Here is a 27,603-nt window from a genome sequence, read left to right on the forward strand (position 1 = left end):
AAGCTAAACAGCTTCACAGCATCCAAATACTCTTAACTTATAAGCAAACAAACATTATAGAATTAACAAAGAGGTGCCAATCTAATTAAAATCAATCCACAGATATCTCTAAACACCAAGGGAGCCTGATTAGAAGCTGTTTATAGTGGCTGCTTAAGCAAATCGTGAAGGAGTAATAATTCTGAGGTTGCCACTTGCCAGAAAGACTTTTCTCACCTCCAAAACATTCCTTCAGCTTCAATTTATTTAAAGCTCACACTTGAAAATGAACCACATCCTTTGTGCCATAATTCCTTATGTAGAGGGGCTGAGAAAATTGAGAATTACAGAAGGGACTGATTCTGGTGTAAGTTATAGGAGGGACTCATTCTTGTGATTTTGTGTCTGCTAAACACTTGGGAACACCCTCACATGCTCGTGAGGCTGCACAAAGAGCTTCTCTTGGTAGAGAAAGGAACTTTTTGGGGTGCTCTGCTCCTCTCTCACCCACCTGCAATGCCAGACACCCAAGGAAGGAGCTGCAAGCAAAGAAAATCCCATTGCTGCTCCAGTTGGGTGCTAATTACTCCCAGGAAAAAGCCCAGAGGGATACAAAAAGCAAATGGGAATCTGTCTCCCCAGACAGGATGCTCTGACCCATTCTTGTAAGTGGAATTTACAGGAAAGGATGGGGCTGAGCAAGGGCAGAACCTGAGCACAGAACACAAATAAAGAGGTTTTTTCTCCCCCAGCTTCCTTCCAGGTGTTTCTAGAATGCTCTTTGACATTTTAAGCCAGGCACCCACCCCTGTACCCCAGTGGGGATGTCCCTGTCCATCCCCACAGGGAGAGAAAACAGCAGCTCACAAACACACAGTTCTGAGAGAAGAATGAAATTGGGGCTGAGAGAGGGCACTTCCAGAAAGAAAAATTGGCTTTCAACAGGACAACCAGTCCATGCTGGCTGCTCTGTAACTCAACAGGAAAATTATGAGCCCCAGGCAAACTTTTAGACACCCTGAAGACAGCAAATCTTAAATAAAACTCCTGAGCACAGCTGGCTCACTGGGAACACAGGACACACCACTCCCTAAACAAAGAGGTTTTATTCCCCCAGCTTCCTTCCAGGTGTTTCTAGAATGCTCTTTGACATTTTAAGCCAGGCACCCACCCCTGTACCCCAGTGGGGATGTCCCTGTCCATCCCCACAGGGAGAGAAAACAGCAGCTCACAAACACACAGTTCTGAGAGAAGAAATTGGGGCTGAGAGACAGCACTTCCAGAAAGAAAAATTGGCTTTCAACAGGACAACCAGTCCATGCTGGCTGCTCTGTAACTCAACAGGAAAATTATGAGCCCCAGGCAAACTTTTAGATGTTACCTTAGTTAGCATGAGTTCTAACATCATTATAGGGCAAAGATTTCATATCCCCAGAGCTCCATACCTCCTCAATGTTTCTCACAGGCAGCTCCTCCATGCTCTGACTGTTCCTGATCCTTGCAGCAGCCATCTGACCCCACATCCCACCAATCCACTCTTTTATACCACTTGTTCTTATTGGCTACAGGTGTGGCCGGTTAAAGATCACACCTGCTTCTAATCTTCAGTAATTGGCCCAGCTGCAGCTCATTGGGGGATAAGATTGCCTTCTACACCACCTTCATTTACCCACACTGTATCCCCCTACGCTTTTAGACACCAAATCTTGAAAACTCCTCAAGAAAAGTGACAATGTTGAGCTTGGGGTGAAGGTGTTTGTGCCCCTGTGTATTCCAGGATGGTCTGAGTCCCAGGAAAACTTTTAGACACCCTGAAGATAATGAATCTTGAAAACACCCCAAGAAAAGTGGCAATGCTTGACTTGGGGTGAAGGTATTTGTCCCCCTGTGTATTCCATGATGGTCTCAGTCCCAAGGCAAACTTTCAGACACCCTGAAGACAGAAAATCTTGAAAACACCCCAAGAAAAGTCACAATGCTTCACTTGGGGTGCAGGTGCTTGTCCCCCTGTGTATTCCATGATTAGTCTGAGTCCCAGGCTAACTTTCAGACACCTGAAGATAGTGAATCTTGAAAACTCCTCAAGAAATGTGGCAATGCTTCACTTGGGGTGAAGGTATTTGTCCCCCTGTGTATTCCATGATGGTCTGAGTCCCAAGCAAACTTTTAGACACCCTGAAGACAGCAAATCTTGAAAATTCCTCAAGAAAAGTCACAATGCTTCACTTGGGCTGCAGGTGCTTGTCCCCCTGTGTATTCCATGATTAGTCTGAGTCCCAGGCTAACTTTCAGACACCCTGAAGACAGCAAATCTTGAAAACTCCTCAAGAAAAGTGACACTTGGGGTGTGGGTGTTTGTCCCCTTGCATGACCTGTGTATTCCATGACAGTCTGGGCACAGGTTTTACCCAAAACCCTCCTTGGCAAAAGCACCAAAGTGGGTAAAAACTGAAAGAGGAGACAGAGGTTGTGCTGGCCACTCCTCAGAACCAAGAAACCCTTAAAAACACGGGGCTCAAAGCACAGCAGCCCCAGGGCTGTCTGGTCTGGGCTGCCTGGAGGTGTCCCAGGGCCAAGCTGACCACGAGACCCCTCAGAGCCCAGCTGCCCTTCCTGCTGACTCCTCACAGTCTAAAAGGCCAAAGGCAGGAGATGGCAGAGCTCCTCCAGCCCCTGGACCCACTCTCAGCCCTGTCATTGTGCATTTGGGGCTGAACTGTTGTATTTCTCAGGAGCAGCACCGCTGGGACATGTCCATCTCCACTCTTCCTCCTCCTCCTCCTCCTCCCTCGGCCAAACCCAAAGGTTGCAGGAGCAGAACGAGCAACCCCAAGCTCTGCAGGGACATCTGCAGCTCCCAAAAAATCCCTCCCTGCTGCTCTTGCAGGCTCTGAGTGGGAAAAAAGCAGAGTCTAGAGGCTCAATCTGCGGGTGCCACCCCTCCCCTGCCAGTGGCACAGCTGCTGAAGAGCATTTGTTTTTAGAAAGGGTTTTTTTGGTATCCAATTCACAAAGCTTTGCTTTTTCCTTTTTCCCTTTTTTTTTTTTTTTTCTTTCCCCTAATGTGTAAAGTGCTTTGTGAATGGGCCAACTAAAATTATTTATAATGAGCTGATTTCCATAAAATTGGGCTAATTAATTTCCATGCTGCCTGATGAAAATTGCTAACATTGGCTTTTTACTGGCAATCAAGGTCCTGCAGGCAGTTTCACACCCATCTGACTGGAAGGAGGTCCAGGCTGGATCCTTAGCAAGTGTAAATCAGCAGATCTCTAATAAAACAAGCAGAGCAGCGTGCTCATTACATGGGAAAAAATGATTTGGGGCCACTCCACAGTTTATCTGGGGGTAACAGTGTGTTATCTTTAATTAAGTGCATACACAAATAGAGGGGCACAACATAAAGTTCCTTCTTCAAGTTCCTGAAAGCCAAGCAAAGGCTCAGCTCCAGTGAAATACTTTTTTTCCCCCCAGTAGAATTAGGGAGGATATCAGGCAGTGAATTGGGAAACACCAGGAAAGGCAGCTCGAAGGGAAAATAAAAAATAACCTTACAGGAGTTCTTTAGTGCCCTGAGGGTTCACAAACAGCCAAGGGATTTGTGCACTCCTAATGGATTTGCATATGAAAATTGCCATTAAAGGGATTATTATTACCCTTTTCCAAGCCGTTTCACACAGTATTAGTGGACACAGCCATGGCTAATCCTGCTGGGAACAGCTGACTGGGCAAAACAAAACTATCATGTCCTGCATCAATGGGATTCCTCAGCTGCAATTAAAGGCAGCATTTCGCAGGGCTCAGGAGCAGGAAAGTGTCCCTTGCAGCAGCTTTGTGTTGTGGGCTACACTTTGATCATATTTCCTAAATCATGCTAAGCTTTAAGCCCAACACACCACATTGCATTGTGACACACACACTTCAGACATTTTTAACATTTTAATACAGTTAAACACTCAGTTTCCCAGTATTCACAGCATCCCCACCACAAGGAAATGCAATTCCATGATTCCCACAAGATTTAGTGTCCCTTACAGCAACTTTTTGTCATGGGCTACACTTTGATAATATTTCCTAAACCATGCTAAGCTTTAAGCCCAACACACCACATTGTATTGGGACACACACACTTCAGACATTTTTAACATTTTAATAACAGTTAAACACTCAGTTCCCCAGTATTCACAGCCTCCCCACCACAAGGAAATGCAATTCCATGATTCCCACAAGATTTAGTGTCCCTTGCAGCAACTTTTTGTCATGGGCTACACTTTGATAATATTTCCTAAATCATGTAAAGCTTTAAGGACCCAAGTCCAACAGACCACCAAAGGCAACTAGAAATGTATGATTGATTTGTATCATGGGCTTCTTGGACCCCTAATGATGAGTATTTCAAAACCCCATTGGTGCTCTCACATGATTTTGCCTGAACTCTTCCCTGTGAGCTCAGAGGTCTGGGTTTGTGCCTGTCACACCCTCTGGAATGTCAGCATTCCACACCTCCAGCCTCCCTGGGAACACAAACCATCTTTCCCAGAGTGAAAAATCTTCCAGGCTGACACCCTGGACCCCCTTGTTTGCTGTGCTACAGAACACCTAGGCAAAGCAAAATGAAACAAGTTGTTTTTCTCGTGTCTAAACACTGCTAAATGACACTGTCTCCAGCTAATTTTGCCTTAGGCTTATTAACACAAATTGAATTTAGTGCTAATCAGCTACCACCGTTGGTATGCAATATGGAAATGTGTGATTTGCACTGGCTGCTGTAAAATACAGTAATTGTATTTGTGCAAGACATGGATCTTGTAAAAGACCCCACAATTACCAGGAGTCACACATCAGCTGTAACTCCTTGGGTACTGCCTGAGCAATTCATCTCTCCTTGGCCTCAGGCCTACACTTCCAAGTGATTACATAAATTAGGGGCAGATGTCTCAGCATTTGAATATTTCCTGTGTCTTCTCACCTTTAGCACACGTGCTGAAGGCTGAGATCTCTCCTTCAGCACAGCCCCCCGTGCCTGGGGTCACTCTTGCAACTGGGATAAATGCCAACCCTGTGCCACCACCCTGAGCCCTCCTGGGATGGGACTGTGCCACCACCCTGAGCCCCCCTGGGATGGGACTGTGCCACCACCCTGAGCCCCCCTGGGATGGGACTGTGCCACCACCCTGAGCCCCCCTGGGATGGGACTGTGCCACCACCCTGAGCCCCCCTGGGATGGGACTGTGCCACCACCCTGACACACAGGGGGCAGCTCCTGCTCTCACTCTGGCAGTGTAATTTTATTTTTGTTTGTACTATTGTATTTGTATTTTTATTTTTCCTAGTACAGAATTCCCACTCCCACATCTTTGCCTGACAGCCCCTTAATTTCAAAAATTACAATAATTCGGAGGGAGGGGTTTACATTTTCCATTTCAGGGGAGGCTCCTGCCCTCCTTAGCAGACACCTGGCTGTTCAAACCAAGACAAGCTCAAACACCTTAAATTAACCCTTTCCATGCTGCTGGCCTGTTTGGCTGCAGGCACCCTGCCAGCTCCCCCACCCACCAGAAGATGTCCGAGGAAATAAGAAAATAACAGTATCACTAGTGAGGATCACCTCCCGCTGCAAGTGCGGGGAGCTGGGCAGCAGGGAAGGCATGTCCTTCAATATTTAACTTCTTCACTCTTTGTTCTCCATCTCAAGTTGAACAATCCCTTAATTACCTGATGAAGCGCTGTAATTACTCTAACAGCTCTGCTCTTAGTTATAATTACTGCATCAACACTTTCTTTTTTCATATGCTTCAATCTATACCTATTACATTGTCATGATGAAGACACATTAACATTATAATACCGTATAATTAGCTGATGAGCAATTAAATTATTCCACTGCTCTTGTTCCTCTTTGCCAAGAGGTTGCTTTCCAAGCACTATTGTCTTCTTTTTCCCTGGTCTGCTTCAGAGGTTGGGGTTTTATTTGCTCCATTTTTTTTTAAAAAAAAGGACCTCATGTGCTTTATTCAAACAGATTTGATTTAAAATTCTGAGAGAGCGTGGTAGTTAAGGTCCTGGGAGAAGTTAATTTGCTTAAAATACTTCAAACTTCTCTTCCCTCAAGTTCAAACTGAGTTTGTTTTCCAAGAGCTAACAAGAATAGAAAAGTATTAGAGGAATTTTTGTGTTAAAAAAAATGCATTATTAATTACTCCTTCCAAACCCTTCCTAGCCACAGCACAAATCTTGCTAATGGGGAGGAAATGCCTAAACCCCACAAAATCAGTTTTATCCTCGTATTTATTTATTTTCTACCTCCGTGAAAAAATCATGAGCATTTTTGCCCTTTTTTTTTTTTTTTCTTTAACCCCTTAAAGGAAAGAACAGATATTATGCTCACTGTGAGTTTTTGAGAAGCCTGACTCAGTCCAGACAGCAGCACCAGGACACTCTCAGGGCATTTAGGAAACCCAACAGCACACAATAACGTGGGGACTTCAGCATTTATCTTGATTATTAGTCAATCTTTTAGGACTCATTTGCTCTGTCCTCTCAGCTGATTTCTGTGGCTGAAAATTGCCCATTTGGTTTTCAGCCAGCTCAAGCAACTCCTGTTTATTGTTCAGCCTGCCCTTCTCTCTCCTGGCTGAAATCCTCCCAGTGTCGCTGTGAGATGTCTCCAGCCCTGAGCTGGGAACCCCAGACACATCAGTTCAGGTGGTTCCCACTCTGGGGCTGTTGCTTCCTTCCAGCCACCCCTTCCTGCCATGGCTGTTCCTCTTCCATCACCACTTTGCACTCAAAGAGTTTTGTTTTGATTTGGTAACACAGAAATATCAGCAGAGCCCCTCAGTACCAACAGCCCAGCTGGTGCCCTCTGACCAGAACTCCATCCCAATTCACACCCACCTCCCTCACCCTGGGGTTTTTGTTGGTTTGTTTGTTTCTTTCCGTCTCTCTTAGCTCCACAAACCCTTCATTTCCATTTGAAGATAAAGACAAGTGCTTAAAATCAAACCTGTCATTTGCTATGTTGAATAAATCCCTCAGTTTCTACCCACTGAGTCTTCTCACTGCCACCTAGAACAGCAAAGCCACATTTCTCACCTTCAGGCTCAAGCTGTTGGTCAGAATCTCTCATTTCCCACTGGCACCTGCCCTTGAAGTTCTCATGGGCTGTGCCTGCCTTCATCTCTGCCCAAGAAAACCTTGAAAGCCCTAAATTCGTCCCAGTGAGGATTGCTAAAAATGTGTGGATGGCACCTGAACAAACAGCCAGAGGATGGAAGGCTGGCAGAGAGGAATTTGCTTTGACTCTTTGCTGAAGGCTCCCTGTCTCTGCAACACCTGCACCCAGCTCAGCATTAATAAATGATGTCCTTGTTGGTGTTTGGCATCTGTCCCCTAAATCCTGGCTCAGTCCTGCCCCCCAGCTCTGCTCACAGGACAGATTTCCATGTCAGCAATCTGCTCCCAGGAAGGGCTGGAGCTCACGAGTCCCAACACTCCTGGGGGGAGTGTGAGGCTCTGCAGGCTTTGTCAGATGGAAAAGCACCAGGAAAAGCAGAGTTCATCCTCTCTGATGCTGGTGCTGCTTCCCACAGTGCTCAGGATGAACGGAGCTAATCCCAGACAGAGGGACAGACTGCTCAGCTCCTGCAGCCTCTCAAAGCTGAGAGCAGATCTGCATGTTTCTTTTCATCTGCTGGCAGCTCTCCTGCACTTTTAGGTTATTTTAAAATGCCACAGATCAACGATGTGCTACTTGTTTTATCACCCTCCTCTTCCCCAGGAAAGCTCCTGTCTGTTTCCCGCCAGGTTCTTTGCAGAAAGCACAGGACAGTGCTGGAAGGCCACAAACTGCTGAGAAGAAGCAGGTGGGGCTGATGATTTCCCATCCTCTGATCTCTTATCCCCCATCCCTGCACACCCAGGTCCCTCCATCTATGCCAGCCCCAAAGATTCAGCTCCTGCTGCCATCTGGGCACCTGGAAGCTGAACCAGGGCAAAGAGGAACATCCCAGCAGTGCTTTGTCTTCCTGGCTATCCCTATCTGCTGGAGGGAGCACGGAAAGTTGAACATCTTGTTGTTTTGGGCCTTTTTTTGGCAAAAAAAGCCATTTGGCAGATGGAGCCAGCCAGCTCCTTTGCTCAGCCTGGATCCTGATGTTTCACAGGAGCCACAGACGTGCCTCAGGCAGGCTTCAGCACCCCAATTCCACTTCCAGCAGAGCTGCCAGAGCCTCTCCAGGCACAGGTGGGTCTGAACACCAGGGCACCCAGTGCCTTCCTGCAAAGCACTCCCCTCTAGCTGCCTCTATGAAAAATCCTTTCCTTGGGATTTTTCCCTCCTGAGGAGCTGAGAGGCCTCAGGAACAAACTGCAAACAATTCTTACCTGCTGCTGTGGGATGCACAGGTGGGGCTGGGATTGGTCTCTGGGGTTGTTTCTGATCAATGGCCAATCCCAGCCCAGCTGTCCAGACACAAACCTTTGTTATTCATTCCTTTTCTATCCTTAGCCAGCCTTCTGCTGAAATCCTTCCTTCTGTTCTCTTAGCATAGTTTTAATATAAAATAATAAATATAATAAATCAGCCTTCTGAACATGGAGTCCAGATTCTCATCTCCTCCCTCATCCTGGGACCCCTGGGAACACCATCACACACCGCCACAGGAATTTTAGAAGGGTTTGGGTTGAGAGGAACCTTAAAGCTCATCTCATCCCACCCCCTGCCCTGGGCTGGGACACCTTTCACAAGCCCAGGGTGCTCCAGCCTGGCCTGGGACACTTGCAGGGATGGCAGCTCAGCTTCTGAAAGCTTTGCAGTCTCCTCCTGCAGTGATCACCACCCCAGCACCACTGGGGTGCTGCTCCCCCAAATGTGGCTTTTCTTACAGCATTGGCCAAACCCAGGAGGAGATTTAAGGGCAGATTTAAGATTTTAAGGCAAGATTTAAGATCCCAGTGCCTGTGGGGTCACCACCCAGGGAGGAAGAGCTGAACTCTCCAGTTGATTTTTGGAAGAAGAGTCAGCTTTGGGTTTGTGCAGCAGTGCTGGCCTGGTGTGACCTCTCTCCCCCACTCTGCCTTCTTCAGCACTCACAGATTTTCTGCTTTAAAAAGCCTCCCATGGCTTTCACCCATGCCATTCATTTCCCAATGTTGTTCCCAACTGTTTGCACATGGCCCCTGGTGTCTCAGCGGGCGAGCACTTCACAAATAAAGTGATGGGGGGGGGGGTTTAAAAGAATGAGCCTTGATAACTCACACTAGGAGCAGCCAGATGTCTTATTGCCTTGGAAAGAATCAAAGAGGAGCAAACAGATCATCCTCACGTGGCTTTAGATGCACACAGAACACTTGGGGAAAAATGAAAGCAAAATGACAGAGCAGATGCAAAAGCTGAAAAGCTTTAACACAAGTGAGATGGAAACCAAGCCTGCAAAGAAATGATGGAACAAGAGTTTACTCATGCTCAGGAAGGGCTTGGTAGCCTAAACCTCTCCTCAAACAAACCCTTTTTTGTTAAAACAGGATAGATTTTTCTCTAGTTCCTGATGAAAATTAGGGTTTGCACACTTAGCAGTGTGATTTACAGGAAGGGCACGTCCTGCCTTGCTGCACTTTGCTGCTGCTCCTGCATTACTGTAAAAGCTGAGTTTAAACCTTGTCTTTGCAAAGAAAGAGCAGAACAAAAAGCCACCAGCCTCCTACAAAACAGTGGTGCCTGAAATAAAATTATCACAGGTGGGATTGAGTAAATCCAGTCCAGAGCAGGCAGGGAGCTGCAGAGCCTGGCTCCACCACGGGAGGAGGATACAGCAGGCACCATCCAGGGGCTCTGGGCTCCAAGGAGGGGAACCAGAGGGTCCTTTGTGGTTTTTGCACCACCCAGAGCAGCAAGAATTCTCCTCTTGATATCCCAAAATTCAGAATGATTTGATGAAACAAGCCAAATGGTTCTAAAGCCCCACTCATCACTTGCAGCCCTCTTTGGGTTCACCAACAATTCCTGAGGTTCTGGGGCTCCCAGCCCCACTGGCAGATGGGGAGAACCATGATCCAGTTTCTTCTTGATTTGAGTGAGCATGAATCACAAGAATTTTTTCCTAATAGTTTTTCCTAATTTGTTTCTTCCTAATTGTATTGGGTGTCTCACAACCCCAATCCCAAAACTAGCCACGTTGACTCCACACACTCTAAATGCTTTCCAGAACTACCAAAAAAATGCATATCCTGATTTTGTCTGCAAAATTGTGCAGACAAAAATTTTTCCGATTTGTGTCACAACCCCTGCAGACAAATTCTGCCCACACTGGAGGATTCCTGGAATTCCAGCCAGTACCTTTGGGTGCTGAAGGCTCTGTCTGCTGCCAGGAGGGATGAGCTGAGCCTGCCTGGTGCTGTGCAAGGTTTCCTGGTTTATTTTTTCTTATTTTATTATTTTTTTTCTTTTTTTTTTTGGCATCCCACAAACCCTCAGTGTGGTTTCAGAGGGAGCAGAGCCCCTGGCAGTGCTGACAGCCTGTCCCCAAGTTTTTCCTGAGTGCTGTGTCAAGGGGTTAAGTAAATCCAGAGGTTTATTTAATCCTGCAACCTGTGTGTTTGCAGAGATCATCCTTGACACCACCACCAAGTTCACCAGGAGCAAAATCCACAGCTTTGTGAAATTCAGTGGAAAATTGGCTTCAAGGAGCATTAACTCAGATTCTCAGTGAATGTTTCTTCTTGATTAAGAGAGAGGGGAAAAAGAAGGGTAAAAGAGCACCTTTAGATACTAAAGTCACTTTTTTACTTCCCCTACAAGTTTGAATTTGTCCACTACCAGGACCATTTTATGGTTTTATTGATTGAGTCTGAGACAGAGCTGGGTTTAGCCTTAATGCTGGGCTCCAGCTCCCTGCAGCCCCAGGGCTGGGTCCCTGCCCTGCAGAGCCCAGCTGAGGTGGATGAGTGATTCAGGAGTCACTCAGCATCAGGAAGGGGATCCTAAACCACAGGGCTGATATTTCCCAGCTTGTCAGTCCACTAGGAATGCCTCCCTCACCTCTCCTCACCATCTACACAGCTTGCTTTGTTTTAAATCCATGATTTAATGCCTGAGTATTTGCTGTCAGCTGCTTCTTGCAGGACCTGGAACGAGCAGAGGACCTTGTCCTGCTGGCTCAGCTCAATTCATCTCTTCAACTGATGGCAGCTTCATTTAGCTGGCAAAACAACCCCAAAACAACCCCAAAACGACCCCAAAACAACCCCAAAAACAACCCCAAAACAACCCCAAAAACAACCCCAAAACAACCCCACTGCTAACCCAGACAAACCCAAATCCCCATGGCACAGCATCAGGGCAGGGTGTGGGGCTGGGATCAGACCTGGGATCAGATCTGGGATCAGACCCGGGATCAGACCTGGGATCAGACCTGGGATCAGATCAGACCTGGGATCAGACCTGGGATCAGACCCGGGATCAGATCCGGGATCAGACCCGGGATCAGACCCGGGATCAGACCATGGATCAGACCCGGGATCAGACCATGGATCAGACCTCGGGTCAGATCTGGGGTCAGACCCGGGATCAGACCCGGGATCAGACCCGGGGTCAGACCCGGGGTCAGACCTGGAGTCAGACCTGGGAGTCAGACCTGGGATCAGACCTGGGATCAGACCTGGGATCAGACCTGGGATCAGACCCGGGATCAGACCCGGGTCAGACCTGGGATCAGACCTGGGATCAGACCTGGGATCAGATCCGGGATCAGACCTGGAGTCAGACCTGGGATCAGATCTGGGATCAGACCATGGGATCAGATCTGGGATCAGACCTGGGATCAGACCCGGGGTCAGATCTGGGATCAGACCCGGGGTCAGACCATGGATCAGACCCGGGATCAGACCTGGGATCAGACCTGGGGTCAGACCTGGGGTCAGACCCGGGATCAGCTCCACTCTGGAACTGCTCCTGAATCCCTTCCACACCTGCAGTGCCACTCAGGCCCCCTCCCTCCTCCCCTGACCTTTGGTGCAAAAACATCTCCCCAAATGCTAAATGTTGCCTAAACAGGGATAAATTTAGGAAGTTGGATTGACTGCTCTTTGCCACAGCATGATTGACAGCTGGCAGAAACTAGGGGGAGAATTAATGTGTTTAACAGTGCCACAATAATCACAATATATTTACATTTTTCTGACACATTAGTCAAACATTTATCACTCCTTAAAATGCAGCTATGATACTTTGTCTAAACTGTCATGAGTCACAATGTAATTACATGGTAATCATATGGCAATTAATTTATATGATATTCATTTGAAACAGAGCAGAATTAGGCTGGTGATAGCGTGCAAAATTAACAGGCACACCAGACAAGGAATGAAAATCACACCACTGGAAAAAGAAAAAAAAAAAAAAAATAAGGAGGAAAATAAATCTTAAAATCAATGTTTAAACAAATTGCTCCAAGCTTTAGGGAAAAGCTCTGAGACGAAATGATCTTAATTTCATCTTTCTGAATTTCTTCACGAAACAACCCCTCAAAAGTTTTCTTTTTAAACTTCAGTTTAACCCCTTCCACCCAACCAAAAGGATTTTTTTTGGATCTCCTTCCTCCACAGCTTCCTGACTGAACTGCACCACGAAAACAAAGAAAACATGAGGTCATGCAAAGTGTCCCTTGCCAATTATAATATCCACAATTATAATATTCCAATAATAATATCCACAATTATAACATTCCCTCTGTCCCAAACCTAGGATGACTGCCTGAAAAAAAACCCCACAGGCTAAAAAACCACCAAAGACAAAGTTCAGAACTTATGAAAGGCCCTGAACAGCAACATTTTAACAGCATCAGAGAGTGAGGAGTAAAAAAAGAAAAATATTGCACAGTTAAGAAAATGAAGATGCTGTATGTGGTAAATTATTCCATTTACAGCTTCCTTTTAAAAAGTCATACTAATTAATGACTTCAGCAAATCTCATTCTTATTCACAAGACAGGCTGTATTTATTTTGCAAAGAAAATGTTTAAATGGAATGGCCTATTGAGAACTTCCTAACTCATCTTCAGCAGTTGTCTTGGGAAACAGCACTGCAGTCCTATTTAATACATGCACTGTGTACAGCAACTTGGATGAAAAGGGGAAGGAAATTATACAATTATTGCATTAATTATACATTACACACTTTTGTTCAGTGGCCCTTAGTGCTTTTCAGAATGGCTGGGTCACCTGGAGGAAAATTGCACTGCAAAGCTTTTTCATGAACACTCCAAGCAGCTGTAAGAACAAAACCCAAAAAAAAAAAATTATTTCAAAAGGAGCCCCGTGCAGGAGATGAGGTGGGGCACAGGGGTCACACAGCACCCTATTCCCAACAATCCCCTTATCCTGCTTTGCTCTGGGATGTGACAGTGCTCACAGGGGTGCCAGGATGAGGGAAGGGATGAGAGAGTTGACTCCATGTTCAGAAGGCTGATTTATTATTTTATGATCTATATTATATTAAAACTATACTAAAAGAATAGAAAGGATTTCAGCAGAAGGCTGGCTAAGGATAGAAAAGGAATGAATAACAAAGGTTTGTGTCTGGACAGCTGGGCTGGGATTGGCCATTGATCAGAAACAACCACAGAGACCAATCCCAGCCCCACCTGTGCATCCCACAGCAGCAGGTAAGAATTGTTTGCAGTTTGTTCCTGAGGCCTCTCAGCTCCTCAGGAGGGAAAAATCCCAAGGAAAGGATTTTTCATAAAACCAGGTCGGTGCCATTGAAGAGTCCAGGCTGATCTGGTAGGTGCAAGGATTTTGCTTTGCAAAGCATTTCAGAGCATTTGGGGGTTTCTTCACATTGATCTGCCAAGCCTGCTCAATAATGTGATAAATAATTTATCTGCTGACACTGCCCAGCCTGTGCACCTCAAAGAGATGTGCTGTGGGAGCTCAGTGTGTGTGCTGGCTCTGCAGGCAGGGAGGGCACTCAGAAACAAACACCAACTTCACCTGAACCCCTCCTGCGAGCTCGGCTGCTGTGCCAGGGAGAGAAGGATGGATCTGCTGCAGAGCCTGGAGAAAGCTTTGGCTGCTGGGGAGGCTGCTGGGTGCTGGGCAGGGCTACCAGCTCCTGTGCAGGGCTACCAACTCCCCAGCAGGGCTAGCAGCTCCTGTACAGGGCTAGCAGCTCCCTGGCAGTGCTAGCAGCTCCCTGGCAGGGCTGCCAGCTCCTGCCTGGGCACACCAGCTCCTGTGCAGGGCTACCAGCTCCCCAGCAGGGCTACCAGCTCCCCAGCAGGGCTAGCAGCTCCTGTGCAGGGCTACCAGCTCCTGCCTGGGCACACCAGCTCCTGTGCAGGGCTACCAGCTCCTGCCTGGGCACACCAGCTCCTGTGCAGGGCTACCAGCTCCTGTGAGGGCTACCAGCTCCCCAGCAGGGCTACCAGCACCCCAGCAGGGCTACCAGCTCCCCAGCAGGGCTACCAGCTCCTGTGCAGGGCTACCAGCTCCTGCCTGGGCACACCAGCTCTGCCTGGGCACACCAGCTCCTGTGCAGGGCTACCAGCTCCCCAGCAGGGCTACCAGCTCCTGCCTGGGCACACCAGCTCCCCAGCAGGGCTACCAGCTCCTGTGAGGGCTACCAGCTCCCCAGCTGGGCTACCAGCTCCCCAGCAGGGCTACCAGCTCCCCAGCAGGGCTGCCAGCTCCTGCCTGGGCACAGCAGCTCCCTGTTGTGTTGGAGCTTGAGCCAGGTGGGACTTTGGGTTTTAGGAAAGGCCAAACCACCTGAAGCTTTTCTGTGCCCACCTGCAAAGACAGGTTTGGTGCAGGTGAAGGTGCACGTGCCATACTCAGGGAGGGGGGAAGGAGTGACTGCCTGGTGTGTCTGAGCCAGGACATCTCTGTGCCTCAGCTGCTCTGTGCAGCCCCCACCTTGCTGGCAGTTCCTGGCAGGTACAGGCTGGCAGTTCCTGGCAGGTACAGGATGGCAGTGCCTGGCAGGTACAGGATGGCAGAGCCTGGCAGGTACAGGATGGCAGTGCCTGGCAGGTACAGCATGGCAGTGCCTGGCAGGTACAGGATGGCAGTGCCTGGCAGGTACAGGCTGGCAGTGCCTGGCAGGTACAGGATGGCAGTGCCTGGCAGGTACAGGCTGGCAGTGCCTGGCAGGTACAGGATGGCAGTGCCTGGCAGGTACAGGATGGCAGTTCCTGGCAGGTACAGGATGGCAGTGCCTGGCAGGTGCAGGATGGCAGTGCCTGGCAGGTACAGGCTGGCAGTTCCTGGCAGGTACAGGATGGCAGAGCCTGGCAGGTGCAGGCTGGCAGTGCCTGGCAGGTACAGGCTGGCAGTGCCTGGCAGGTGCAGGATGGCAGAGCCTGGCAGGTACAGGATGGCAGAGCCTGGCAGGTGCAGGATGGCAGTGCCTGGCAGGTGCAGGATGGCAGAGTTCCTGGCAGGTACAGGCTGGCAGAGCCTGGCAGGTACAGGATGGCAGAGCCTGGCAGGTACAGGCTGGCAGAGCCTGGCAGGTACAGGATGGCAGAGCCTGGCAGGTCGGCATGGCAGAGCCTGGCAGGCGCAGGATGGCAGTGCCTGGCAGGTACAGGATGGCAGAGCCTGGCAGGTACAGGCTGGCAGTGCCTGGCAGGTGCAGGATGGCAGAGCCTGGCAGGTACAGGATGGCAGTGCCTGGCAGGTACAGGATGGCAGTGCCTGGCAGGTGCAGGATGGCAGTGCCTGGCAGGTACAGGCTGGCAGAGCCTGGCAGGTACAGGATGGCAGTGCCTGGCAGGTACAGGATGGCAGTGCCTGGCAGGTGCAGGATGGCAGTGCCTGGCAGGTACAGGATGGCAGTTCCTGGCAGGTACAGGATGGCAGTGCCTGGCAGGTACAGGATGGCAGAGCCTGGCAGGTACAGGCTGGCAGTGCCTGGCAGGTACAGGATGGCAGTGCCTGGCAGGTACAGGATGGCAGTGCCTGGCAGGTACAGGATGGCAGTGCCTGGCAGGTACAGGCTGGCAGTTCCTGGCAGGTACAGGATGGCAGTGCCTGGCAGGTACAGGCTGGCAGAGCCTGGCAGGTACAGGATGGCAGTTCCTGGCAGGTACATACCTGTGCATGGACTGGAGCTGTCTCAGCAAACCCTGAGCCACGTGCTCAAAGTTGATTCCAAACTGTTTCCATCAGAGGAAGAGTGCATTATTTATGATTCCATTTTCCTCTCTGTTTGGAGAGCGTTTATCAAATCAATCAGAGGATTAATTAGGTGATTATTATTTTGTCATTATTTGCCTAAGCCTGGGTGTGTTTACACTACACAAACAGAAAGGCCACCAGGAAATGGGATTTCCTTGAAATAACTGTTTCCTTCCCCACAGTTCAGTGGAGGAGCCTGAGAGTGGCTCTGCAGAATGACAGCTGGCAATGAAGTTGTGATAGGTAAGAAGCCATGGGATGCTGTCAAGTGTCATTTGTCATCTGTGTCCACAGTCATGGGCTCTGCTCTGTGCTGTTGGACAGGCAGAGTCGTTTTGGGCCCCATTTCACAACAGAAGCACCAAGAAGTCATAAATCAACACCCATGAAATGTTCCCTAGGAGCTGGGACCCCCGGTGTCACCTCCTCCATCTCCTGGTGTGGCTGGAGCCTCCCAGAGCCATTCCAGCCAGCATTCCCCTGGTTTCTCCTCGGAGGGTTTGAATTCAGACTCATTTCTTTGGCCAGCAGCAGCAGGGAGGTCGTTCTGCCCAGAGGCTCTCCAGGCACAGGTGGGTCTGAGCACCAGGGCACCCAGTGCCTTCCTGCAAAGCACTCCCCACTGTCTGCCTCTGTCACCCATTTGATGGAAAATCCTTTCCTTGGGATTTTTCCCTCCTGAGGAGCTGAGAGGCCTCAGGAACAAACTGCAAACAATTCTTACCTGCTGCTGTGGGATGCACAGGTGGGGCTGGGATTGGTCTCTGTGGTTGTTTCTGATCAATGGCCAATCCCAGCCCAGCTGTCCAGACACAAACCTTTGTTATTCATTCCTTTTCTATCCTTAGCCAGCCTTCTGCTGAAATCCTTCCTTCTGTTCTTTCAGTATAGTTTTAATATAATAAATACCATAAAATAATAAATCAGCCTTCTGAACATGGAGTCAACTCTCTCATCTCTTCCCTCATCCCCTGTGAACAATGCATCACAAGGTGACCCTGACTGCAAAAACCACCACACTTCTCTGGATTCTTTGGAGGAGGATTCCCAGTGCATTTATTTAGGTAGTCAAACCCTAACCCCACTGGCCAGGGGGGTCACCAGCCCGTGGGCCACAAGACAAGAGAGTTCTGCAAGTCCAGGACTCAGCAGAACTCTCTTGCTCCTGCTTTCCAGGCTCAAATAAGATTTCAGAGATTACCCTTGATGAAAATGCCTTAGTGGACTGTAAATTCTGCCATCTCTTCTAGGCCTGCTCCAGGCTCCTGCTAAAAATGGCAAAGACAACAAGTTGTACATTTATAAATTATCCTGCTGTGGATAAAGCCAGTCAGGGTGGGAGATCAGACCCAGCTCAATTCTGTGACAGTGATGGGAAAAATACTCTACCAAGAGAAAAGGCTCCAGTAGGGACTGAGCAGCTCCTGGGATAATTGTACCTAATTAAACAATGTAACTGCACCATTTACAGCGATTTCAATGAAGTTCAATGATACACACATTTACAAATTTTATCACAGCTCCTGTGATCTTCATTTGCTTTCATTTAGAACAATTCTCACGGAGGCAAGAACTCTTTTTCACCCCAACAAAATCTGACCTGCATTTTTATGACTAGTTTGTTTCCATCAAATTTGAACCCGGAAAAGAGAAGGCAGATTTGATAAAATGCCGTGGAAAAATCCATCCTTATTAGTTTGGAGAAAGTTTTCATGGAATAAACATACCAGCACGAGGTGGTGGGGGGAAAAAATCAATTTTTGGTTGACCAAAGTAAAAAAATCAATTTTTGGTTGACCAAAGTAAAATGCATCAATTTTTGGTTGACCAAAGTAAAATGCAAATAGATCTGCCTTGGAAGGGGAAGGAAAAACACACTTGCTCTGGTGAGTGCATAAAGAACATATTTTTAAAGCTAAAATGGAATAACCCATTTAATTTGTAGCAGGGGAATGGGATTCCCCAGTCCCTGCAATACCTGTGCCTGTGTTTCAGCTGTCTGGCTGCAATTTGCCATTGCTCCAGTGGGAAAGTTTTAGAGCTCTCCCGAGGAAGACTTTGAAAAGAAAACAAAAACAAAAATAACAAGGTGAAATGAATGAAAACCCGAGGAATCGATTTAGGGGCAAACGTGATGGTACCCCACTGGATCCCTGGGAGAAGTGTCTGCTGGGCCAGCACTGCACACAAACCATGGAGAGATCCAGAAAATGCTCTTTGGTGGGGGCAAAAAGGTTTCCCACTGACAGCCCCAACAGAAAGGATTGTGGCTTGCCCCTCCTGGCTCTTAGGGAAGCAGCACGTCCGTCCTACCTGTCCTCCTGTCCTTCTGTCCTCCTGTTCCACAGCCTGCCTGCTTTACTGCCTCTCTTGGAAGGAGGCAAACCTCTGGGGAAGAGTATCAGCAACAAATCACAATCAGACAGGATAAAAAAAAAAAAAATCACAGCAATAAAGGAAAAAGCGTGGCTGCCCACCACACACCTCCTGATGGGGCAAAGCAAGGCAGAAAAATGAGGAGACAAGGACGAGGAGGAAGGAGAACCTCAGAAATGAATCTGAAATTTGAACAACAGCCTGGTTTGGTGTTTTTTTTTTTTTTCCCCTCCTGGTAATATTGTTCCAAGCAGCATGGGCTTGTAAAAGTCTAATCACTTCCCATCTGGCTCATCAATCACACGAGGGAGCCGGTCCCTCACAACACAGCGAGCCTCAAATTGGCTCCCACCAATAATAAAAGATAGTGGAGAAGGACAATCCCTGCAGAGGATTGTTTAATAAATCACATTCAGACAGGGAGCACGGGAGGAATGGAAAAGCCTCACAAGACCAGGGCCATTCATTCCCACGTGGTTTTCATTATTGAGACCACCACCAATACTCCTCAGTGAATCTCCATCTCTTGATTCTTGTTATCCAACATCATCCAAAATTAAACATGAAACTTTAAATATTTAAAACCAGGCCAAGGTAGTAATTGGAGCTGATGGAAATTGCACGCTGGCACCGTTCCTGCTGCGTGTGCTTGCCTGGCTGCAGAAACACCAGACACACACTGCTGCTGCTCCTCTATTTTCAGCACTTGCTGACACTTTACTGTAATTTAGTCTCATTTTATCCTCTCCTTCTTAAAAATAACAACCACAGGACTGTCCTAATAATAAACCAGCAGCTCTGACGCCCAGAAGACCTTTTGGGAGAGGACTGGTGTGGTTTTGTCCAGAAGGGTCCCAGGATGAGGGCAGAGATGAGAAGGTTGACTCCATGTTCAGAAGGCTGATTTATTATTTTATGATAGATAATATATTAAAACTATACTAAGAGAACAGAAGGAAGGATTTCAGCAGAAGGCTGGCTAAGGATAGAAAAGGAATGAATAACAAAGGTTTGTGTCTGGACAGCTGGGCTGGGATTGGCCATTGATCAGAAACAACCACAGAGACCAATCCCAGCCCCACCTGTGCATCCCACAGCAGCAGGTAAGAATTGTTTGCAGTTTGTTCCTGAGGCCTCTCAGCTCCTCAGGAGGGAAAAATCCTAAGGAAAGGATTTTTCATAGAACACGTCAGTGACAGACTGGTTCTTCCTGCAATGGGTGCCCAAGCTCAGCACATCCAGATACCTCGTGGAGCATATCCCATCTTTTAGTCCCACATTTCCCTTCCAGTGGCCTTTCCTTTCCAATGCAGGGGCACAACTGTCAGCCAGCAGCAAGATCCCATTCCAGCCTCTATCTGGTGCATTTTTTGATGGCCTCCTCCTCCACTTTTATCTGTCAGAAGCACTGAAGGCTCCCACGAGCCACAAAGTGTTCCTGACGTGCTCGTGGCTTTCAGATCCTGGGTTTCAAAGAACTGCTGAAGGTTATGTTGATTAAGCCCAAAGACATATTTCTAGAAAGCTGTGGCTTAAATAAAAAAGGTGTTTAGCTGTCACAGTGATCAGCCAGAACTGTTACTGAAGCAGAGCATATGGCAGACATGAGAAAACGTGTGATGTGCCAGGCTGCTGAGGTTTGTTCTCTCCAGCAGAGATCAGAGGCACCGGGAAAGCAGAGGAGGCGTTCAGCTCAATTAAAAAAAAACAAACAAACAAAAACAAAGCCTTGTATTGAACCAGATGATGGCTGATTACCTGACAGCTGAGCGAGGGGGAAGAAAAAATCATTGCCTTTTCAGGGTGCTATCAGACAAGAGTCCTTTTTGTTTGTGAGAGCCCCAGAGGGGCTCTGAGAGGCCTCTGGAGGATGGAGCTGCAGATGTTTATTTAGGGAAACAAGAGAAACCTTCACTGGGAGCTCTCCTTCTCCTTCTGAGGAGTCCCTGCTAACCACACAGGATGGGATTCATGCTCCTGGCAAATGAACACCCACTGGATGCTGCCTGCAGGAGATCCGATGGACGTTCGCATCCGCTACGAACTCACGTCACGACCGAGCGTTAAAATTTCACGGCAGGAAAAGGAATAAATTTGAAAATGGCTCAAAGAGCTGTTGGGTTTAGGCTTCTCAGAGTTGCAGGGATAGTTCAGCCAGCAGACAGTGGAAAAGTACCAGTTTAGCAAAATTTCAGCCCTTTTCAGGTGTAAAAGGATAAGTGATTTCCCTCCAGAAGGAACAACCCAACACTTTGGGTGCAGCAAGGGCTTTAACCAACAACTGAAATTTCAAAAGGAAAACCATGATGAGGCCTCACAACCTGAGGGCACATTTGGAGAAAGGCACCCTTTTATGAGACGGGCTGAGGTGCAGAACCACCACCAAAATGATTTGGTTTTAAACTGAAATCTCAGGGAGGAGGTGAACTCTGTTCAAAGTCATTTCAATAAATAGGATTTTTACAACTCCTGGCTGCAGGCTTGGCTGGCTCCAACGTGTTTGTGCACGTGTGTGTGGATTGCCTCTTCTGTTAAATCAGCACTACACCTTTTGGTCAAACACCAGGCTCGCAAAGCTTGAGAAAAAGCAGAATTTTAACATTTTACCAGCATTTTCTTGGTGAATCCTTGCAGCCAGCTCTATTTTAACATTTTACCAGCATTTACTGGGAGGGTTTCAGCTCCACGTGGTGCTCATTAAGGTTCTTTCCTTAAAGCACGAGCACAAACTCTCTCACAAAATTCATTTTTGGCACGGCCACCCTCCAGCAAGCAGCATTAAGCTATCAGCATCATTCTCCCCTGCACAAAACAGAGCAGGTTTTGTCAAAATCAGCGTGGTATTTCTGCCTTGCCTTTTGACATTTTCACCTTTGTTGTGTTCAGATAAACCTCAAAGCAATTCTTTCTCTCTGGAAGGACTAATGACCACCAAAGGGGGGAAAGAAACACTTCAGTACAGCATGCAGACTCTATCAGCCTTTGAGTTAACTCCAAACATTGAGCACCAGTGGATGAGAGAGGCCGTGCTCACCCTCTGGAAGCACTGCCTTGAACCAGGACTGAACCCTGGACTTTTTAAATTTTTTCCCATTCCACCTTCCCATCATGGTGTACCACCCCGGGCACATCTCTCCTGAGAGGTCAGTGGTACCTGGTTCCATTCATTTCTAAGAATTTCTAAGAATTTCTCAGCATTTCTCAGCATTTCCTCAGAATTTCCTCAGAATTTCCTGAGAATTTCTCAGAATTTCCTGAGAATTTCCTGAGAATTTCTCAGAATTTCCTGAGAATTTCCTGAGAATTTCTCAGCATTTCTCAGCATTTTTAGATTGGTTTAGAGTAGAAGCTCACTGTCTAACATGGGTGATGGGTATTGGAAAGTAATTGTAAATATTGTACACGTAGTTTGTAGTGTAAAGAGGTAACACTGCCCTGGGGGCAGGCAGAGTGCCTCTGGCTGTCCTGCTGGACTGTCACCCACATGTTTTATGAAAAATCCTTTCTTTAAGATTTTTCCCTGCTGAGGAGCTGAGAGGCCTCAGGAACAAACTGCAAACAATTCTTACCTGCTGCTGTGGGATGCACAGGTGGGGCTGGGATTGGTCTCTGGGGTTGTTTCTGATCAATGGCCAATCCCAGCCCAGCTGTCCAGACACAAACCTTTGTTATTCATTCCTTTTCTATCCTTAGCCAGCCTTCTGCTGAAATCCTTCCTTCTGTTCTTTGTATAGTTTTAATATAATAAATACCATTAAATAATAAATCAGCCTTCTGAACATGGAGTCAAGATTCTCATCTCTGCCCTCATCCTGGCACCCCTGTGAACAATGCAACACTGGACAGACCCTGGCAGGGCAGGAGTTAAAACTTTATAGTTGAGATCCAATAAACAACTCTGAGATCTAAAACTGAAGAGCTTTGACTCATCCTTTGAAGGAGCAGGCTGAAGCAGAGACTTTTCCCACATCTCAGGGTGACAGTGCCCTGTGCCCATCCCAGAGGAGGGCTGTGGGATGGCACCCTGGCACGAGCAGGAGCCATGCTGTGCCTCCCACACCTGCCTGGGCACCCCAAAAGCTGCCAGAGGGACCTGTGAGGGTCCAGAGGAGCAGTGAGAAGGACAGACTTCCACCTCCCACCCAGCTGGCAGCCCCCAGGTGTGGGGGAGCCACCCCACATCCCCCCCTCCAGTGCTCTGCTCTGCCTAACCAAGGGCAGCCTCCCTGCAACACGAAAATGGGAGAGAGTGGAAAGGATATTGCTGATCTCGAGCATGTGTGGGGGTCTGGGCTGCTCTGAATTATTTAAGGCAGGCTCCTTTGATCTCTCTCCTGATCCAGAGTGGCTGCTGCTGCCTTGCACATGAATCAGACAGGCTCCCCAGGCAGCTGGGGATGGGGAGCCCGCTCTACAATAGGAGCTGGGTGAAAAAAAACGCTGAGAGACAATTTAAAGAGACTCCTTAATCAAGCTGGACTTCAAATCCTGACCTCTCCTCTCCACCCGTGACACAGCTGAAGGATGGAGCTGCTGCTCACTGAAGGAGACACAGGCAAAGAAAGGCTGGGAGGGGGCTGGGGAAGCTCTTGGCCACTGCCAGCCCAGAGAGGGGACAAAACAAGCCCCTTCCCCAGGAGCTCTGGCAGGGGACCCTCTGAGCTGCCCCTTCCTGGGGGGATGCACAGCAAGGGGCAGATTGACACCCCCTACCTGTGTCCCCATGAGAATGATGGCCTTGGTTTTACACAGCAAATCAGCCACAGGGACATGGGCATGGGCATTGACATGGCATTCCCAGATCCCAGCTCTGCATTCCCAGATCCCAGCTCTGCATTCCCAGATCCCAGCTCTGCAATAAATGCACCATTCACCATGAAGCATCCCCCCAGACAGCTGCCCTGCAGCTGTGGCTGGAGGTGCCCCACAAGCACTGCTGAGGTGGATGCAAAAAGAGCCCACAGAGCAGTGGTAGATCATTTTTGAGGACTGTTGATCATGGTTAAAAATGAGTCTCATAATCACTTGGGAGAGTTATGGCAGGGAACAGCACAGAACTTTGATCATCTCTTTAAAAATAAATAATCTGAATTGGTTAAATAAAACCTGGGCCTGAGAAGACAATTTCCTGACTGTGAATTGCTAACAGCCAGGGGATTAGTCAAAGATAACTCTCACTTGCCAAATGTGTTTCACACAGGTACTTGCAGAAGATTGCTACGTGATACACTAATTGTGTATTTTATTTTGAAAATGGAATAGGGAGATGCTATTAAGAAATAAGCACAGCCCACAACAGGAACTGCCAGCTCTGCCAAGCAAAACTGAAACAGGTTCCCCTTTCTGTTCTTCTGCAAGTACTTGTGTTAAACACATTTGGTAAATGAGAGTTATCTTTGACCAATCCCCTGGCTTTTAGCAATTCACAGCCAGGAAATTGTCTTCTCCTTTCCTCTGCCAGGACTCCACGGTGACCAGAGCCCAGGGAAGCTCCAAGCAGCAGGAACAGAGCTGGGGGCAGCACATGCAGAACATGCAGAACACAAGTTCATACTGCACTCACTCACAGAAAGCAACACCCAGACTGTAACACAGCCAGGAACCAAAATAAAATACAAATTAAAGTGACACAGATGACATGTCCTCCTGCTCTGCTCACATGTAAGGAGAGCAGGAAAAGGAACAACTGGCACATGCAATTCCTTCTCCCAGAAATGCAGGGCTGGGAGCTGAAGGGGCTGAGCACTTCATTCAGGTGGCAGACAGCCCCTCTTAGTCTCCATCAGCAGATACCCAGAGAGCTAACTCACAGACATAAAGCAAATCTACTTAGGGAATAAATGTCTAAATAAATATGAGAGATGGGATGCTGATCTGTTAATGTTCCTCTGCCGGGTAAATAAAATTATGGGGGTTTTTTTCACTTCAATTCATTTATGCTGTTTGTTTATTACTGCATGATGAAAAGGCTCAGCGTGCCTTTTCCTCTCTGAACATCAGCATGCCTTGGGCAGGTCCAGAGTGCTGGGACTTCCAGGGTTTCTCTGCCCCATGCCACCATCAGAACAGCTCGAGTTCCTCTACCTACTTTAGATCTGGGTAATTATTTAGAGTCACAGTGCAAACTCTGCACGTTTTTCCTGGAGCTGTCCAAAAGCCACCTGAGGTACCAACTGCTCTGCAGGTGACACACAAGGCTGTGTTTCATGTCACAGTCACTGACCCACAGGGGTGAGCACGTCACTGCTGAATTTTGGTGCTCCCAGCTCAGTTTCACACATTCATTAGCCAGACAAGCTGCAACCTTGTCAAAATTCTAAGGGAGCAGTTGCCTAAAGAGAAAGAAGAAAGGTCCACCAAGCATCAAATTTACCTTACACCTACACCCCTAACCACTCTCTTCAGAATGAACTCAAGGAGGAAATGAAGAAATGAAGCAACAGTGAAGCTCACCAGGTCCTCCCTCTGTCCTGGAGCTGAGCTGAGCACTGAGGAGAGGACAGGTGGGGACACAGAGCCATGGCTGTCATCAGCTGGGGACACTGGGCTGCACCAGCATCAATGAACTCAACGAGGAAATGAAGAAATGAAGCAACAGTGAAGCTCAGCATGTCCTCCCTCTGTCCTGGAGCTGAGCTGAGCACTGAGGAGAGGACAGCTGGGCACACAGAGTCATGGCTGTCATCAGCTGGGGACACAGATAACCCAGGGCTGCAGCAGCATCAATTAACTCAAGGAGGAAATGAAGAAATGAAGCAACAGTGAAGCAAGCAGGTCCTCCCTTTGTCCTGGAGCTGAGCTGAGCACTGAGGAGAGGACAGGTGGGCACACAGAGCCATGGCTGTCATCAGCTGGGGACACAGATACCCTCCCTGAAGTGTTTTTGGTGGAGGAAGAGGGCAATGACTGCAGCACAGACTAAAGCCCTGGAGCGGGCTGAAGGAGCGTGATGCTGCAGGGAGAGTTCACTGCATTTAAGTCTGAGAGAGACAAACAGCCTTTCTCTTAGTTATGTCCCATCTGCCACCTTCATGTGGCCACTAAAACCATTTTTAATATGATAAAAGGAGTAATACTGCCTGACTAATGAATGTCGAATTATCGGCGTAAATGTGCCAACATTTATTTATTTATTTGCCTCGCCGAGAACATGTTCTCTTCTGTTTGGTTTCCCACTTTAATGACTGCCATTTATCATACTAACTAGGCCTTCCACTTTGCTGAGTTTTGTTTCAAGTTCTGCTTTTTTTGCTGAGACATCTGTGAGGGAGCAGATGCAGGTAAAAGGAGGAATAAAACTCATAAAAAAGCAATGCTAGCTGTCACCAAAAGGCACAGGTGACCAAACCACCTCCGTTTACTGAACAGGACCTTTCCTTCTTGATCCCATTTGATGATTTCACTGCCTTTTTTCCCACCCATATTTCACACTGCTGATGGCAGCCCTCTGCAATGAAGGCTAATTCCTAATTTCCAAGTGATCTGCTTCCCCCACCTCCCAGGAAAAGGGAAAGGGGAAAGGGAAGGGGAAAGGGAAAGGGGAAAGGGAAAAAAGGGGAAAGGGAAAAAAGGGGAAAGGGGAAAAAGGGGAAAGGGAAAGGGGAAGGGAAAGGGAAAGGGGAGAGGGAAAGGGGAAAGGGAAGGGAAAAAAAGGGGAAAGGGAAAAAAGGGGAAAGGGAAAAAAGGGGAAAGGGAAAAAGGGGAAAGGGGAAAAAGGGGAAAGGGAAAAAAGGGGAAAGGGAAGGGAAGGGAAGGAAGGGAAAGGGAAAGGGAAGGGAAGGGAAGGGAAGGGGAAGGGAAGGGAGGAGGGAAGGGAAGGAGGAAGGGAAGGGAAGGGAAGGGACGGGAAGGGAAGGGAAGGGAAGGGAAGGGAAGGGAAGGGAAGGGGAAGGGAAGGGAAGGGAAGGGAAGGGAAGGGAAGGGAAGGGAAGGGAAGGGAAGGGAAGGGAAGGAAGGGAAGGGAAGGGAAGGGAAGGGAAGGAAGGGAAGGGAAGGGAAGGGAAGGGAAGGGAAGGGAAGGGAAGGGAAGGGAAGGGAAGGGAAGGGAAGGGAAGGGAAGGGAAGGGAAGGGAAGGGAAGGGAAGGGAAGGGAAGGGAAGGGAAGGAAGGGAAGGGAAAGGGAAGGGAAGGAAAGGAAAGGAAAGGAAAGGAAAGGAAAGGAAAAAGGAAAGGAAAGGAAAAGGAAAAGGAAAGGAAAGGAAAGGAAAAGGAAAAGGAAAGGAAAGGAAAGGAAAGGAAAGGAAAGGAAGGAAGGAAAGGAAAGGAAAGGAAAGGAAAAGGAAAGGAAAGGAAGGAAAGGAAAGGAAAGGAAAGGAAAGGAAAGGAAAGGAAAGGAGGAGGAGAAGGAGCAGCCTGCTCACCCTCAGGAAGGAGAGGTCCCTGTTGTGCTCGATGCTGGTGATCTCCAGGTTGCCCATCACCACCTCACAGTTCTCATAGTACTTGCGCAGGGCCCGGTACTGCTGCTCCAGGTCAGACAGGGAGCTCAGCTTGTTCTCAGTGCCAGCACACACTGCAAAAAAACACAGCACATCCATCAGTGGCACAGGGCACAGGAGAGGCTGCACACAGGGATTCATTACAACAATCTGTAATGATTCACTCCAATCCCAGCAGTGAGGATACAGCCTGGGATCATCTCTGCCATTTCAGCACCAAACGGGCTGAAGTGCTGGCATTTAACCCCAAAAGCAGAAAGGCTGAAAAGGCAGAAGTGCAGGAAAAAGGCCGAGCAGGCTGAGCCCAGCAGCCAAAGGGTCAAACTCAGCAAAGCCCCTCCAGTTCCACCAGTGCCAGAATGGGCAGAGCTGGTCCCACCATGGGCTGAAGGACACAAGGCTGCAGAGACCTGTGCATCCAAACTGAAAATCCAACATTTTCACTACTCCGAACAGAGTTTTGGATGAGCCAAGACCAACCCAAGCAGAAGACTTTCACCCAACATTGTTCTCCCCATCACTTTCCTTAAAACCCAGTTTTAAGCAATCAAATAGAATAAAAACAACAGCAAAAAACCAGATTGTCCCTCCACAAGTCCCCAAGCTGAATGCACAGCAAAGAAATGCCAGGA

General features: G+C 48.2%; 1 protein-coding gene across 2 annotated transcripts in view; it reads right to left on the reverse strand.

Moving 5' to 3' along the window:
* The window catches only part of ERBB4 (erb-b2 receptor tyrosine kinase 4), a 455,036-nt gene that overhangs the window by 235,916 nt on the left and 191,517 nt on the right, over positions 1-27,603 (reverse strand). For both annotated transcript variants that reach the window (XM_018911785.3, XM_050987615.1), the window contains exon 2: positions 26,894-27,045. In XM_018911785.3, the coding sequence (XP_018767330.2) occupies positions 26,894-27,045 (152 nt within the window). The remainder of the gene's footprint in view (positions 1-26,893; positions 27,046-27,603) is intronic.

The sequence above is a fragment of the Serinus canaria genome, assembly GCF_022539315.1.
Source record: "Serinus canaria isolate serCan28SL12 chromosome 7 unlocalized genomic scaffold, serCan2020 HiC_scaffold_29, whole genome shotgun sequence".
Classification (NCBI taxonomy): Eukaryota; Metazoa; Chordata; class Aves; order Passeriformes; family Fringillidae; genus Serinus; species Serinus canaria.